Genomic DNA, 17,180 nt, shown 5'->3' on the forward strand with positions numbered 1-17,180 from the left:
ACGTAGTACTTACTTACACTGTTAAATGGAGGGAGTAGTTTTTTTGCTATATTTTCTAGTACATACTCCCTCCGTTCCAAAAAAAACTCAATCTGGGAGGGGAAGGGATGTGGCACCAGCCCAGATTCGTTGTCTTAGGAGGGGTCACGTCCCCTTCTAGGTTGAGTTTTTTTAGGACGGAGGGAGTAGTTTCTTTTTCTTCTAATTTCGTATTTACGCGAGACACACCACTGCACGGATTGAGATCCTCTGTAGTCAGATGCACGGTGCCTTTGTCACTTACATGTGAGCATAGAGAACACCGGGTCCATATATCAGTGACAAAGTCACGTAATCTTGATCCTCACTGCACATGCGGACCGCGCGCGCACACACACACTAAATGACTACTATATAGCGTTACACACGAGCTTATCACTGTTACACATGCAGGCCATATAGACATGCCGGTGAGTGTACCATCAACCCATCATGGAGAATGTAACGTAATATGCGACTATACCCTTAACACATTCTAAATAATAGGTTTGAAACGCATAAGGATCCGGTGCAGTCATAGTAAAGACTACAAGTTTAGCAGTTGGGACCGTTTTCCATCATTAGATCAAGAGGCAATCAACGATCCAGACATGTGCTATATCAGTTTTAAGTAGTACTAACTGCTACTACAATACTACAGGGAAAGAATTTCTGATCCAATAGTAGCTCTAGGACAGCTATAGCTACTGCAGGGGATCCCAATCCTGTTTGAGATCAACAACAAATTCATGACCTCTTTTCTATAGTGAAATAATTAGTTGATTCTTACATCTTGCTAGAAAAATACACGGATGAATGTATACATATTGTAGAAATGATGGATAAATATGTATTGAAATAAAGTGGAAATGATATGGGATAATAATTTGACATGCTTATATATTAAGCTCTAGGATGTATTAAAGAGTAAATGATATGCTATATTTGTATGTGATTTAAAATATTTTGATAGATTTGCATGTTAAGCTTTAAAAGCTAGCGGGATTCAAATATATAAAGATATTCCATTGTGAGCGCACTTCTATCTATCATGCTCTAGGTGTTGACTAGATGTAGCACGGTCATTTGATAAAGTACCATACTCTACATATTATTAAATTTAGCAGAATATGTACACTTGTTTTTGTTTTTGAGAGGATACTTAGGAGGGTGTAGGTACACGAGTTATATACAAAGACAGCCTACGACAAGGCTGGCCTGTACAAACATTACTTGTAAACGGTTGCACATCACACCACAATTAAACATCATCACCCAAAGGCAGCATACAACATAGTCTTCTTTCGGGTATGCTCCTCATGGAATCAATTATCAAACCTAAGCTCTTCCTCTTTTTTTCTTAAACGTTGGAACTGTCAAAGCAAAAGCAGTTCTGGTGCAAGAACATAAAAAGGAGCTTTCTTGCTGTCCTTGTTTCCACAGCATTAAAGAATAAGCACAGCACCCTTAACAGCCAATGACACTAACACACAAACAGTTCCTCTTGTTTTCGAAGGTTGGACTAACCATGCTACCTATTTCTAGCCTAAATACCTAGGAGATCTTCCCTACTTGCAATTCACGGGTAGATAAGGTTATTATTGTTGTGAATTGCAGCAATCAGACTGATTTATATCCCCATCATGTGATCCAGGCCTGGCTGAGGAGCAGCTCCCATGCCTGCGCCTGTCACATTAAGAAGCAATTGCTGGAGCCAGCGCCTTGTTGTAGGATCATCCTGTGGTTGTCAAAAGTTGGTGTTTCAAACCTTTCATTTAGTATTAATTTATCAAGTACAGGAATAAGAAATTGGTGGCAGCTGATGGGTTAATATCACTCACCCTAAGACAGTTATTGAACGTGCCATCCTTCAGCATGTCAGGGAGGCAAGTTTGTAGTGCAGCACATGCCCTGCATAGACGCCGCGTAGAAAAAAATAGCCTGTTCAGAATATTTAAGTAAAATAATTTGATAGCACACAAATGTCAGCACAGACCTGGAATTGTCTGACAGCCTAAGGTAACATCGGATAATGTGCTTCAGCAACCTTGTGGAAGGCTGCTCAGCAAGTGAAACCACCATGTTTGCTAAAACACTGCCTACAGCAAAGAAACGCTCAGCAGTGGCACAAATGTAGCGCAATCCAACATCATCGAGGAGAATCTTCTGAACAATGAAGGTGGCCACCTACAAAAATATTTGACTAAATCAATGAAATAATAATGGTTCATTAGGCCTAGCTTGGTAAATGAGATTTATTTCTGGCCTCATTTGAACTTTGAGCTCTCATCAACAAAAGAAGCTTAAGTTCCTCATGAGCTACCAACTTAACTATACCTGTGTACCTGTGTACAAACTTAACTATACCTACCAAGTTTAAACGGTTAGGTTTGGGTCATAAAAAAATGGAATTAAAAGTGGCAGCACCATATAGTTGCCAAATTGCCAACCTCCTCTCAATACATATAGCACAATCCACCTTTTAGGCTTATAAAACGAAAGGTGGCATTTGAGCTTAACAAAGGGAAGCCTGGTTGAGAACAAGAAAATTCCAAAGATGAGCGGCAGCCTGTAATAAGAAGATTCTAAAGATGACAGGTGGCTTACTTCACACTAACCTGGACAGGCTATCATTATTCATGGTAGCAGAAATTTTAACCTAGCCAAGCTACAATTCATGGTAACAAAAAAAAAATTACACACAAACTTCAGACAGCATCATCACATACTTAAAAAAGAAAAAGATGATGGTATTTAGATAAACATGAGATGGTTAGCGACATACAGTTTTTGACAGCTCACTTCCCATTTCCATGGTACGCAAACACAGAGGAATTATTTCAGTTTGCAGCAGAAAACTGATAACTTCAGTATCATCAACCTGCGTGTATTACATGTGAAAGAAGCTTTAATTCCATTTGAAGGAAAAATATCTAAAACCAGTTCAACACGAAAAAAAGAAGGTAGAAAACATCAAAGAGTACACATGTTTGTTTCAAAGTAATTCAACATATTACAAGGTTACAAATTCTGTTTTGTGCATTTTTCCTCAGAACCCTGCCAGAGGGCTAGTTTCCAATAACCAAGCTCTGTGTCTACTTATATATAAAATTGGTTTGCATCCAAACTTAATTCAAATTTCTACAACCCCACATCATTCCCCCCCCCCCCCCCCCCCAAAAAAAAAAAACATGGATACTTGGTAGTTACAGTGCTACAGGAACCAGTCAAACCACTAAACAGAAGTAAATGGCTGGTTACCACGAGGATCTTGGAAATCTTTTGCTTACAATTTATGCTTGCTGTTCTGCCTAATACAAGAAGGATGCATTCTTATAAGGCCTCATGCCTAACTACTGAATAATACTAACATGGCTCTTCGCCGAGATGGCAGAATAGAATTACTGAAATGTGTCAATTGTAATATATATCATGTTCGTATCACTGTTTAAACGATTAACTCATGTAACTACATAGATGAATTACCTTAACAAGTGCACCGATGACACCCAGGCTGGTGAGTCGCAGGTATTCAAAAGGTCTTGTCTTGCTGGTAGTATTCAAGAATGGGTACAGGTACAGGGGAATATGAGCTGAAAAGAACAAAAGAAAATGAGAGAGGGAAATGGAATTTTTCACAGAAACAAAAACAAGAGCTAAAAGGTTCTTTAGTGTGTTATTTTCTTATGAAGATTAAGACTTTACCTCGATTTTTGTTAGCACGCTTTTCAAACTAATAAACTGTGTGTTTCGTGCGAAAACTTTCTATATATATGTTGCTTTAAAATATCAAATATATCTATCTGTCAAGTTTGTAATAATTAAAAATTAATTAATCATGTGCTAATAGCTATCTTGTTTTACGTGCTCCAACTTTATCTTCATCTTCATGAGTTTCAAACACTAGTACTACACATTTAGGAATTAGGATACGTCAAATATAGATTACAAAAGCATGATCATACACGCATATGAGAGACAGAGATGCAAAGGACCATGACCATTACCAGTTAAGAAAAGGATCCTGGTCTCAGGGTGAGATGCAACACACTGAAATTATTTTTGAAAAGCAAAAAAGAAAGAGTTAATCAGCAAATCTATGTCATAAATCCAACTTGGGTAACTCAAAAGGCAATTTCTACTGTAAAATACATCATGAAATGCAAGCAGCCAGAAGACAACTTTTCCAGCATTACCGCCCTATTTCATAAGATTATGTACCTGAAGAAGTGCAAGTGCATTGCAGACTCGGTTCGATGCACCTGGTGACAATGTTGGGGGTGAAAGTGCAGAGTAGATTGACACAATTTCCTGTATGTGTTGGCAAGTATGGATACACCAAGTGAGTAAGATTGCTGAAATTTGAGTAAGTTTGGATTCTAAGCAACAAGTGCTAATTTGAACAGCATACAATATTTGACCTCAACAGCAAACTGATGACTTGAGAGTAGGATTAAAACTATAAATTATTTGTGAGTTTAATCTTCAAGCATGCAAATTGTAAACATATACGAACAGGGGAATCATGCAGACCTGAAGAAGTGCAGCAACTGTTCCAAAAGAATGCCAAAGAAGTGGGGCCAGATCTTGAAATATCTCTCTTTTCTGAAAAGAAAGGATTGAATTTTTTTTGACCAAATAAACTGGCTTATCATGTTAATGACTGGAACATGAAGTCTACAATTATTTTGATCAGGAAAATTACAGAACTAATTAGGTACAAAACAAACATTTCTAAATTAGTTACTACAAAGAACATAGGGTTCTAAAATTTTCTTTAGCAAAACATTGCTGTTGACAATGAAGCCATCTGCTCTGGAATATGGTAAATCTACAATCCAGGTCTGTGTGTATGAGCGGTAATCTGTATAAACACTTTACAGCGTAAAACGCCTTAAAGAGTTAATGGAACTCTCGAAGGCTACCCATAATAAACTGAGTCTAATTCGCTATTGTGCTACCCAATAATAATGGTAATCTAGCGGGAAGCCGGGAAGTTTCACCGACCACAATAATTAGAGATGTTAATGTTATCTTGATCAAAACGTAGTGTAATAGCCCATTTCATGATAGATGCGCATCAACCATACGGTAACCCTAACACCAAATCACCATTCACCAACCCTAAAAAAACCATTGACATTCACAATGCTAAGGCGAAACCTTCCCCCACAGGCAGTGTGAATTCCACAAATTACCACCAGTGCCCCAGATAGGGTAGGCTATAGAACCCTAGAAGAACGCGCGCTGGACCTTCGAGAGCTCGAGGAGGGCGTTCTCGCGAAGCTCGGGGTCGCAGAGGTCGAGCACCAGCTGCTCCGCCGACGCCATCTTCATATCCTTGGCTGGCTGCCCCACCCCGCCGCCCACGCCACCGCCGCCGATCGGAGAAGGCGATGGCGGCGAGGCCCCGGCGAAGGAGGGCGGAATGGAAAGCGAGGGCTGCAGATTCGCCATTATCCCCACAGCAACTGCACAACACCAACGAAACCACCATCACCATTTCTTCCCAAACCACAAAATTATCCAATCAAAAAACACAAAAACTCGATCAATTCCACAAATGTAGCAAAATAAGGGATTCGACTGCTCACAGGCTATACAGCACGGAGCGAACTAGGACGAAATGGAAGGGATCACCCGAATTCCGCGACGGATCACCACTCTCCGCTCCTCTCCGGCGGCGCCGCGGCCGCCGTGGGCTCGCCGCGACGGGAGGAGAACGACGGCGAAGTCGGAATAATGCGAAACTGCAGCCGAGGCGAAAGCCGAGGGGAGAGAGATCCCCTCTCTCGCCCCCTATGGCGCCACACGGACGGCCAGGATCAACCGATCGCCGCGATCGGACGGTCCACATTGCACCGTCCGCGACGAACGGGCGTGATGAAGCGGAGGTTGCGTACACGGGCCGAGGACCCATGTAGATCCGTGATGGCCCGGAGTTTGGGCCTTATTGGGCTTGAGGTTTTGTGGCCCGTAAAGGGAGGGGTGTATCTGCATATTTGACACCCGCGGCGCTGCGCTATAAAGAGTGGCTCACTAGGGTTTACCTCCGCGCCGCCGCATCCTCCTTCGCAAGCCTCGCCTCCACTCCCCGCGCCGCCGCCGACTCGCCGGTCGTCACCCTCGCCCCGCAGCCATGGCTGAGCAGGTAAGGCCCGGCACCTCCTGTTCTTCCGTCGAGCTTCTCCGTCGCTTGCTATAGGAGTCAGTTCTAGGTGGGGGCGCGTTGCCATGTGATGCGCGTGTTGCGATGTGAGACTCGATTTCTCAGTTCTCGTGATTTGGGCTGGAACGCTAGCGATGGAAAGTTCGTGTGATAGTGTCATGAATTTGTTGAGGTCTTCTTGTTAGATGTGGATTTGTTGAACGGTGGGTTTGTTATATCCGCACTCGTAACTCTCTCGTGTTAAATTAGCAATAGAAGTTTTGGGTTACTGGATCGAAGTTTTGCTGAGATATAGTTATTGGATCGAAGTTTTGCTGAGATGTTCCAATAGATTAACGCAACCGTGGATGTATTCGATGTTTGGGTTCATTACCGCTGCCGTGTTCATGGTAATATTCGTGATGAATGATAGGTCTGTGCTTAATATTCGTGATGCTGCAGTTGTGTGTTTGTCACGTTTTAACCTCTTTTATGGTTGATGTGGAGCTTATCTGCTACTAAATTAGATACAGATTTGTATTCTTGTTTCCCATTTGTTCAATCCAAATAAGTGATGCAAGTGGTTCTAGCTATGTTGTGTAGAGTGTTGATGTTTTTCATCCATTTCTGTTGTGCAGACTGAGAAGGCTTTCCTGAAGCAGCCAAAGGTTTTCCTCAGGTAGGGTTCTTCTGCTCTTTCAATGCTTTATGTATTCTGTGAGCAGTTCACATGTCTTAACGATGTTTTTCTGCTTCATTTTAGCTCAAAGAAGTCTGGCAAGGGTAAGAAGCCAGGCAAGGGTGGCAACCGCTTCTGGAAGAGCATTGGCCTTGGCTTCAAGACCCCCAGGGAAGCAATTGAAGGTACAATAGGTTATTTGCCTCTTTGTTTAGCTGATTCTGTCTAAAAGTTGTATGCTGTACAGAAGAACTTTGGTGTTTTCACTGTAGCCACTGAATGATTTGTAGTGCGTTAACTTTAAAATTGTCACTGAAAGAACAGTTGTTTGTCATGCATTGACAGTATTTGTTAAGTTGTTTTTATACACTATTGCCGGTATGTTTGACTAGCAATTTAAATTCATCTGAATATTACAGACCTGACATAAATGCTACTATTTGTTTTAAGTATTGAACAGTTGATTAACTGCAATTCTTTCCAGGGACATACATTGACAAGAAGTGCCCATTCACTGGAACTGTTTCTATCAGAGGCAGAATCATTGCTGGAACATGCCACAGTGCCAAGATGAACAGAACTATCATTGTTCGCAGGAACTACCTCCATTTTGTCAAGAAATATCAGAGGCAAGTGAACTACCATGGATTATATACTTATGTTTCCTTTCCTTTTCTCCGTTCTAACATAGGGTGCAAACCTCCCACCTTGCAGGTATGAGAAGAGGCATTCCAACATTCCGGCTCACGTCTCCCCATGCTTCCGTGTCAAGGAAGGTGACCATGTCATCATTGGCCAGTGCAGGTAAAACTTAACTCCCATACCTTAGTTTTTGACTCCTTAGAATCATCTTAAATAACAGAGGTGCTATTAGTTCAAACATTGTCAGTTCACCCAGCTAGTACTATGAGATTTGGTTGCTGAAGTACAATTTCTGCATTTTCAACAGGCCGCTGTCGAAAACTGTGAGGTTCAACGTCCTGAAGGTCATCCCAGCTGGATCCACCGGCGGCAGCGGCGGCAAGAAGGCCTTCACTGCAGCATGAGCTTGTACTCCTCATTATTCATGGGTAGTTTATAGACAGATCCTTTTGCTTGAAGTCCTGGCAGGGCTGGTGTTTTGACCCTATCGATTTGGATATTGTTCCCAACAAAACGAAGTCTTATCATCAGAACGTGTTTTATGGAATCTACTCTATGCAAAGTTTTGTTAAGATGCCTGTTAATGCTCGATATGCTGTGATCCTTGATTTTCCTGGCTGGCTATGTGTTGACGCTTGTTTGTTGTGTTTCTTCGAAAGAGTATTGGTGGATATGCTGTGCCTGTGCATGACTGGGATTCTGAATAAGGTTTTCCCAAACCTGACCTAATTCAGTTTTTTTGACAAGGCTTGAATCTTATAAGTTTATCAATGGACCTGACATCTTCCTATCGCACCTAAGCTTTGGGAGGATGCTAATATCTGGTACAACGTTTACATTTCACAATCAAACACAACTCTGAAATGTTCGAATATCTGAAATGTTAGCCTGGTACACCATTTACATTTCACAATCAAACACAACTCTGAAATGTTCACCTTTGTCCTTCAGAGAATTAGAGTTCAGATCAACGAAAAATGTTCAGTCTCGTATAACTGCTACAGTCTTGCACTCCAAGACGATGCGATCGACCACAAATTAACGAGAAATCACTGCCATTTTTTTTTTAGCATAGACGATCCATCAAATGAGTAATGCTTGAAGTTTAATTCGCACGAAGTGCAGGTTGGGGTGATGATTGTTAGTGGTAAAGCTGCAAGAACACCGCTCTGAGCTTCTTCCCGGCCGGAGTTTGGGCCTTCTTGGGCCGATATTTACGGCCCATATAGAGAGGGGTGTATCTGCATCGCTAGGGTTTGCCTCCGCGCCGCCACCTCCTTCTTAGCAAAGCCTCGTCTCCACTCCCCTCCCCTCCCGCCTCTCCGGATCCCCCGCGCGCCGCCGCCGCCGCCCGCCCGCCGGTCGATACCCCTCCGCGGCAGCCATGGCTGAGCAGGTAAGGCTCCTCCCAGTCTTACCCTCGAGCTTCTCCGTCGCTTGCTTAGGATCAGTTCTATGGTGTCCTTGTTATGTGACTCGGATCTTCTTGTCGGTGTTGCTCAGTGGTATTGCGTGATTTGGCCTGGAATTGTAGGGAGGGAAAACTGGTTTGGTAGCCTTGCACATCAGTATGTTGGTCATTATTGTCGATTGTAGATTTGATTTGGGGTTCTAGCCTAGTCTCATGAGTTTGTTGAGGTTTTCTTGTTAGATGTGGGAGTAGTTGGGCGGTGGGTTTGCATAGTACCATTCTCAACTCTCACTTGATATGTTGTGACTTGTGAGCCATGTTCATGGTAGCAAATGCCAGGTGCAGTTTTGTGGTTAGTGTGGAGCTTATCTGTTACAGAGTTAGATATAGGTTTGTTATCTTGTTTCCCATTTGTTCATGCAAACGAGTGATGCAGGTGGTTCTAGCAGATTTTGTGTAGTATTGATGTTTTACATCCATTCCTGTTGTGCAGACTGAGAAGGCATTCCTGAAGCAGCCAAAGGTTTTCCTCAGGTAGGGTTCTGCTGCTCCTTCAATCAATTATGTACTATTCTGTGAGCAATTCACACGTCTTGACAATGTTTTTCTGCTTGATTTTAGCTCAAAGAAGTCTGGCAAGGGTAAGAAGCCAGGTAAGGGTGGCAACCGTTTCTGGAAGAGCATTGGCCTTGGCTTCAAGACTCCCAGGGAAGCAATTGAAGGTACAATAGAGTCTTGCTTCTTTGTTTAGCTGTTACCAGAATTCCAATTCATTACATTTTAGATTCTTGCTTACTATCTTTTGTGTGCTGTAGAGAAGAATTATGGTTTGTTTTACTGTTACCACTGAAGTGATTTGTAGTGCATTATGAACATTAAAAATTGTTTCTGAAAGAATCGTTGCTTGTCATCAGTTGACAGTATTTCTTAAATTCTTTTGATACACTGTTGCTGGTATGTTTGACTAGTAATTTAAATGCAGCTGAATAATGCTATTTCTTTTATGCTAATTCTTTCAAGTACTGAGCAGTTGATTAATTACAATTCCTTGCAGGGACATACATTGATAAGAAGTGCCCATTCACTGGAACTGTTTCTATCAGAGGCAGAATCATTGCTGGAACATGCCATAGTGCTAAGATGAACAGGACTATCATTGTTCGCAGGAACTACCTCCACTTTGTGAAGAAATATCAGAGGCAAGTAAACAATTATGGATTCTACTTATGTTTCTTTTCCTTTTTTTTCCCCATTTCTGACTTGGGTTGCAGGTATGAGAAGAGGCATTCCAACATTCCGGCTCACGTCTCCCCATGCTTCCGTGTCAAGGAAGGTGACCATGTCATCATTGGCCAGTGCAGGTAAAACTTAACTCCCATACCTTAGTTTTTGACTCCTTAGAATCATCTTAAATAACAGAGGTGCTATTAGTTCAAACATTGTCAGTTCACCCAGCTAGTACTATGAGATTTGGTTGCTGAAGTACAATTTCTGCATTTTCAACAGGCCGCTGTCGAAAACTGTGAGGTTCAACGTCCTGAAGGTCATCCCAGCTGGATCCACCGGCGGCAGCGGTGGCAAGAAGGCCTTTACCGCAGCCTGAGCTTGTACTCTCATATTCATGGGTAGTTTATAGGCAGATCCTTTTGCTTGAAGTCCTGGCAGGGCGTGGTGTTTTGACCCTTTCGATTTGGATATTGTTCTCAACTAAACGAAGTCTTGTCATCTGAACATGTTTTATGGAATCTACTCTATGCAAAGTTTTGTTAAGATGCCTGTTTTGCTCGATATGCTGTGATCCCATGGCCGTGTGACTCGAGAATACTTGCTTGTTCAGCGTTTGCATGACTGAGATTCTGAATAGGGTTCTCTATAACCTGAGCAAAATCAGGTGTTCAATGACAAGGGGACCAGCTTGAGAAGTTTATCAGTGGACCTGACATCTTCCTGTCGCACCTAATCTTTGCAAGGAAATAAGATACTCCCTTAGAGCAGGTACAATAGCAGGCTATAGATCAGCTTCAAACATATTTTAAGCAGATAAATGAGGAGACATAAGGGCAGCGGGCTACAGATTTGTAGCCAGCTGTAGCACGGACTCCAAGACGCAGCGTGTGTATGACAGGTGGGACCAGATATTAATAGTGTAGTATGTAATTATTGTATGAATGAGCTATTGGATTAGCTATAGATGAATTGAAGCTAGCAGTGGGCTATACTATTAAACTTGCTCTTAGTAGTTCCATAATATAGCAATCATGCATGCTATTATCCTAGTATTTGGACGTGTCTAATCTGGTTTTAGGTTACTATATTTTACTAGGATAGAGGAAGTATGAACTTGCGAATGTTGACCTGCTAGGCTGCTACTCCCCCTTCTCAAAATATAAGCATTTCACCATGAAAAACACAGCTCTGAAAATTCGTCACCTTTTCAGTAAGAGTTCAGACATGCAATTCTCGTATGATCGCTTCCCTCCTTCACTCCTGGCACCGATCCAAGACGAGAAATCACTGCCATTTTAATTTGCATAGCGTGATGATCCATAGTCAAATGCCAAATGCTTTTCCAGTTTGATTCGCGCGATGTGCAGGTTGTTGTGATGATTAGTTGGGTGTTGGTATAGCGGCTAATTAAGCTGCAAGAACACCGCACTGAGCTTCTTTCCTGCCGGAGCTCCCGGTATCCTGCTGGTTCTCTGAATATTCAGAGAGTTGGACAGTTCAAATGCATGTTTCTCTGAAATGAAATCATGGGCATCCAAAGATCTATATTGTTTTGAAGGGGGAAAAAACATCTACAGATTACATGGGAGCAACACAGGACTACAGGAGAAACCAAAATGGCACTGCCACACAAATGTTTTTGTGTGAAAATCAAGATGGCCTTAGAATTTTGGAGGCTACATTACAATACTCACAGATGACACAACATAAAACAACCCGGCCAATATCTGAGGAGCTCACTGAACTGTACAGCATCCATTCATCCCATGACATAGGGAAAATGGAAACCCTGTGATCTTTTTTTTTTTTCTGTTTGAGATGAAATCCTGCAATCCTTTCTCTGCCACTGTTCCACAAATTTGAAGTTACAGAGCTGTTTGTGTCACAGGTCACCTAGAAGGAAATCTCACTCGGCGCATGGAATGTCCGTCCGCGGCAAATGGCTTCCAAGTTTTCTCCAGCATAGGAGCTAAGTGGAGAAACTTCCACACCTACAAGCAAAATCAATCATGACAATATTTGTAAAAGAAAATATCATTTTTCCTTGTTTTTTGTTCATGGCAAGTTTCTGAATGTATTGGACAAGAGAAAATTTACCTGTCATGTACAATGGGACAGAATGGGTCAAGAAGCCACCAGCAGCAACTACCCATCTACTATGGAGACGAAGCAGCATCAGCTTTGCGCTATCAGGGGTATCATAAGACGCGCCATTCGCATTCTTTACAGGCGCAAATTCCTCCTCCCGCAAAACCTGAATTTTCAGATATGTATACCGATGAGTTTCTCAAAATCATAACAAAAAGACACAGCATGACATCTAGAATGTTATAAGAGCATAGGCGACTGAGAAGTTGAACCTCAAAAAGTGCTGTGGATGGGGAGTAACTGAACGCGTCGAATATATACTGTTCAAGCTTCAAGCCCATTGCGTACCCATGGATGGAAGGGATCTTCTTCTCAGCAAGATGATAACTGGACACAAAAGTTTTGTAAATTTCATGCGCTACAAATACAATAGAATGAATGATGGAGCTTGCAGTTTTAAACGTAGCTCTCACTTTCTTAGGAAGAGTAAGAGGGGCATAACGAGAAAATAGATAACTACTGTAATTTGCAAAGAAAGTAAACACAATGAATTCCTACTGCTTCAGACTTAAAACAGTTATAGAAGCACTCACGTACTGTCCTTCTCAAGGCTGTTTGCTACTTGATTCAAAAAATCCAAAGTGAACATATGCAAGCAAATCTGCAGTGAGATAAGAACATGCGGTTGTTATACGCCTCAAGAGAAAGTGCAACCAGGAGGGATTGAGAAACAAAGGATAGAACATACATTGCTCCAACAATAACGAAGGCGTCCCGTTGACTGATTAATTTCAGTAGCCATAGCTGCGTCCATTTCACTATACTCAACTACAGAGAGAGGTCCACCACGTCCTCGTCGAACAAATACTCCAACATTCTCTTGTGGGTAAGCCTGTTCAGCATATTATTTACTATCAACATGGTGCATATTGGATTAATGATATGAAGCATGAGAAGTATTTGACTGTACCTTCCTAACAACCTTTGCAGCAGAAGATACAGCTTTGTCTATGAAGTAACCTAGGAACGTCGGATCAGCAACGCGGACCTGCATACATAATATTGATAAGCGAATGAGGAGAAAACGCAGAAGGTTATATGGATTATCCTATGGGGAAGTTAATGTCCTCACCAGTGCATTGTCAACCCCGTAGCAATCTACATACTTTACACCCCGTGAAGACATATCTTCCAGCAACCTTCTGGACTTGAGGGCTGTAGGATGTTGCAGTAGTGAAAACCAGGCATCAGAAATGACCATGCAACACTACAACTAGAAATACAATACATCTTTTTGGGAGATTACCAGCATAAACTCCACCATTGCCATCAGGAGCCTTTGCTACCTGGTTTCGAACAGAGCATGTGAAAAAAAAAAAGAATGCCATCATTTAACATTTTAAATAGGCAGCATCAAAACAATATTTGTAGGTATCACAATTGCACTTGAATTGTGAGATCTCAGACCATGTGTCAAACTCGAAAATCAAGTTGTTACAAACCGCAGTATCACCTCCTAGTAATACAAGATCAATCAGTGGAAGATTAGAAAAATAATAGAAGATGGTACCTTGTATGGTGTCTCCATAATAAATCTGCCATCAGCAGAAACACATGGAAGGGTGCCTTGTTGGAAAAATGTCACCTGCCAAGGAAATGTTCAGCTGTTCAAACCTACCTATTAAACATTACTAGTGAATGGGGGATCCTGTTGGATCTTTTGTTGAAATTCCATTGGAATAGTTAACACAAATGAAAAAAAAAAGTACTTGATCTTACTTGGTCTGCCTCTAAGCCAAAGTATTTACGGCTTTCGAAGAATTTGCGAGTGATGTCATCGGTGAAGGGGCTGGTCATTATATACCAATGAATAGGTACGGTGTTATTTGGACCTGCAAGTTATTTCAAATTTCAGGGTAAAGATGTGAAACGAAATTAAAAAAGAGAGTAAAATTGTGGTTAAAAGACATTACTATCACTTGATTGAGCAGCAAGCTTTTGAACACACAAAATCCGTTCAGCTTGGAGTTGGAAAAGCGACTTTCCAGACGGAAGTCCGATACCTAAAGGGCAGAAATAAGAGGTGAAAAATAAGCCATGATATATACATAGACAGAGTTGGACCAAGAATTATAGAAAAGAGCAACTGAGCAAGTCCACACTAATAAGGATGGATAGAGATAAACTAGAATATGTCATTTCCTTTGATTAAATGGCATTAAGGTGATGTAGACTACATTTATCATTATTATTAGCACGACACTCTAAAATAAACAATCTGAGAGCTATGAACAAAAAAGATTGTGTAAAACAGAAATAATTCAGAGCACCTCACTTCTTTTTTTGGCTCAACAAATATCCATACATTTGTGCGTACAAACTCAAGTACTAATATACAAAGATTGAAGTGGAATCAACTTACTGAAACATCCTTTAGGATCAGAGCTACCAAGCCGAGTCCCCTGCACATACATGAAAAGAAATTAAACCATAAGGAGGCTGCTTCTCAATGCACAAACTATAGAAATGGCAAATTCAGGTAATCTTTCCATCAGAGCACCTGACCACCGGCTAAAAGGACGACGGCTAGCTTCCCCTCCGAAATGGCCTTCAGCCCCTTCTTCCACCACCGTTCTTTGTCCTCCGGCAACCTCTCCTCCACCTTGGACACGCTGGACTCCGGCACCGGCTCGACGGTGGGCAAAGTGAATCCTGCACTTAGAAAGAGCATAATCACACCATAAAACTAAGGCAATTACTGATAAAGTGTTCTCGGTACAGTTCTATCATCTTGATGTAATTGACTGAGTTCAGCAAAAGCTTCCATTATCTATAAATAAACTAAGGCAAGTGCGATGATAAAAAAATACAATTAACTAATGTTCTACATTGGAAAGATAATTGTTCTTTCCCTTCAACTGAGAGACCTCTCACCTTGTGATCCAAGGGAGCGCCGGATGATCCGATCAATCCTTGAAAGATCCAGGCTCTGAAAAAAAAATGCAGTATATGTAGCTCCATTGGTCACTGTCGAAATGGTAAGCTCAAATGACAACAAAATCATGCTGCAGGTTTCTCTTGAGCTATTGTACAGTGTAAACAATGCAGATTAAGACCTATGGAGAGCAGATAAATAATTGGTCACACTGGCAACAAAGCTGTGAAAGAGTGAAGTAAATTATCACTCAAAATCCAAACTCCTTTTCCCCACAAACCGCAGTAAAAAATTTCAACTGATAAATCAACTCCTGCAGAATTCACACTTAGACCAAAAAACCACATTCAAAGACCAGAGCTTACAGGCAGAATTCCGGCCAAAAAAAGGGAAAAAAAAATCAAACTTCTTATGCAGAGTTCGTCCCTGACAAACAGAAACGGACAGAGAGCTCCCGACAGAAAACACAATCCCAACGAAAGAATCAAACATTCGACGCGAAATTCCGGCGCAAAACCGAATCTCTCTCTCTCTCTCTCTCCCAACCCTCGCAGCCGCATTGGGCTCACTCACTCGCTCGCTCACCTCGATGTCCCTGACGAGCAGCTCCCGGTCCTCGGGCGAGAGCTCGTCCCAGAGCGCGAACGCGCCCTCCTGCCCGTAATCCTTCATCCTCTCCAGCATCGCCTGCGGCGGCGCCGCCCCCCACCTCCCCACCGCCGCCGCCGCCGCCGCCACCGACCCAACCACTATCTCCTTCATCCCTCCCCCTCCCTTCTCCTCACCCAAGAAAGAAAATGGTGGGACTAGAGAGAGATCTGTGACTGCAGCAATGGCGCGCTGCTCAAGAAGAGGAGAAGAGATGGAGGAATGCCAACTCGGACGAACGGCGAATCGGATGGATGGATTGTTCTTGGATCGCCGCCGGCGTGTGCGCGTGTTCGCGCCCTTTATATACCTCCTCTGATTGCGTGCGGTGTTCAGCTAATTTTGCTTCTCTTCTCTCCTCGCTGACATCGAAAGCACAAGTTTTTTTTTTTTTCCTTTGACACTTTTTTAGCAGTTTTTTCATATGTGTGTCAAGGATTAATCACTATTACTTAAAAAAATTGGTGGGAGATACGAGTCCCTCCGAACATTTTTTTAATAATTTTTTCATATGTGTGTCAAGGATTAATCACTACTACTTAAGAAAAAAGAATTGGTGGGAGAGACGTCGCTCTAAATATTTTTTTTTTAAAAAAGAAACTTATAAACATGTTAGGGATTAAACACCAGATCTCAGGGTTAAAACTACGTATCACTTATCACTATGCTATCAAAATGTATCTCACTACTTTATCTATTAATTATTTCATCTACAGCTTATCAGCAGTCAAAACACAACTAAACAAAAATTGTAGCTAAATTGTATTTATGGATTTAAAGCTAATGCTGAAAAATGAATGATTATAAAACATCAAAGCACAAGTTTTTTTTTATTTTTTTAGCAGCTTCTTTTTTTTTTAAAGATAGTAGAAATTTTAAGGAACACTGCCAATGATATCACAAGTGACAACCATAAACACTCTCAGTCTATGCGTGTTAAGGATCAATCGCCTCGTACTTTGTCCATTAATTTTTTTTCTCGAGGTACTTTGTGATCTACTACCTCCATCCCAAAATATTTGACGCCGTTGATTTTTTTAAAAATGTTTGACCGTTTGTCTTATTCAAAAAATTTAAGTAATTATTAATTCTTTTTCTATCATTTGATTTATTGTTAAATATACTTTTATGTATACATATGTTTTACACATCCCATAAAAGTTTTTGAATAAAACGAACGGTCAAATATGTTTAAAAAAGTCAACGGTGTCAAATATTTAGGGAACGAGGGAGTATTAATTACTCCATCTACTTCAGAAATCGCCGGATTAGAGGATAAGAGGGGTTAACTAGCCGGACATACAGACTGTCGGTCACACGGGTTCAGGCACCAGCAAACAGTGTCAAACCCCTCGTGACTCCTGCAGCAACAACAACAAAGAAG

General features: G+C 41.6%; 4 protein-coding genes across 4 annotated transcripts; 2 read left to right on the plus strand and 2 right to left on the minus strand.

Annotated features, from left to right (window-relative positions):
- Positions 1-1,103: 1,103 nt before the first annotated feature.
- On the minus strand, positions 1,104-5,759 carry LOC127772284 (uncharacterized). Its single transcript, XM_052298309.1, has 10 exons — positions 5,613-5,759; positions 5,272-5,489; positions 4,552-4,623; positions 4,240-4,329; positions 4,026-4,068; positions 3,505-3,611; positions 2,804-2,899; positions 2,015-2,205; positions 1,860-1,929; positions 1,104-1,756 (listed from the first exon to the last, which is right to left on the minus strand). Exons 2-10 carry the CDS (start codon positions 5,473-5,475, stop codon positions 1,649-1,651), a joined length of 981 nt encoding a protein of 326 aa, XP_052154269.1. The 5' UTR covers positions 5,476-5,489; positions 5,613-5,759; the 3' UTR covers positions 1,104-1,648.
- Positions 5,760-6,043: 284 nt separating this feature from the next.
- LOC127769955 (40S ribosomal protein S11) lies at positions 6,044-8,078 on the plus strand. The gene is made up of 6 exons (XM_052295611.1): positions 6,044-6,169; positions 6,805-6,845; positions 6,930-7,030; positions 7,330-7,474; positions 7,560-7,649; positions 7,795-8,078. The coding sequence occupies exons 1-6, from the start codon at positions 6,158-6,160 to the stop codon at positions 7,889-7,891; spliced, it is 486 nt and encodes a 161-aa protein (XP_052151571.1). The 5' UTR covers positions 6,044-6,157; the 3' UTR covers positions 7,892-8,078.
- Positions 8,079-8,739: 661 nt separating this feature from the next.
- On the plus strand, positions 8,740-10,670 carry LOC127769956 (40S ribosomal protein S11). The gene is made up of 6 exons (XM_052295613.1): positions 8,740-8,883; positions 9,392-9,432; positions 9,520-9,620; positions 9,953-10,097; positions 10,170-10,259; positions 10,405-10,670. The coding sequence occupies exons 1-6, from the start codon at positions 8,872-8,874 to the stop codon at positions 10,499-10,501; spliced, it is 486 nt and encodes a 161-aa protein (XP_052151573.1). The 5' UTR covers positions 8,740-8,871; the 3' UTR covers positions 10,502-10,670.
- Positions 10,671-11,652: 982 nt separating this feature from the next.
- Positions 11,653-16,094, minus strand: LOC127769954 (UDP-N-acetylglucosamine diphosphorylase 2-like). Its single transcript, XM_052295610.1, has 15 exons — positions 15,734-16,094; positions 15,148-15,202; positions 14,774-14,925; positions 14,636-14,675; positions 14,187-14,276; positions 13,993-14,105; positions 13,784-13,858; positions 13,520-13,559; positions 13,346-13,428; positions 13,184-13,261; positions 12,962-13,105; positions 12,807-12,874; positions 12,486-12,600; positions 12,223-12,379; positions 11,653-12,116 (listed from the first exon to the last, which is right to left on the minus strand). Exons 1-15 carry the CDS (start codon positions 15,908-15,910, stop codon positions 12,019-12,021), a joined length of 1,485 nt encoding a protein of 494 aa, XP_052151570.1. The 5' UTR covers positions 15,911-16,094; the 3' UTR covers positions 11,653-12,018.
- Positions 16,095-17,180: the final 1,086 nt, after the last annotated feature.

The sequence above is a fragment of the Oryza glaberrima genome, chromosome 4 (genome assembly GCF_000147395.1).
Source record: "Oryza glaberrima chromosome 4, OglaRS2, whole genome shotgun sequence".
NCBI lineage: Eukaryota > Viridiplantae > Streptophyta > Magnoliopsida > Poales > Poaceae > Oryza > Oryza glaberrima.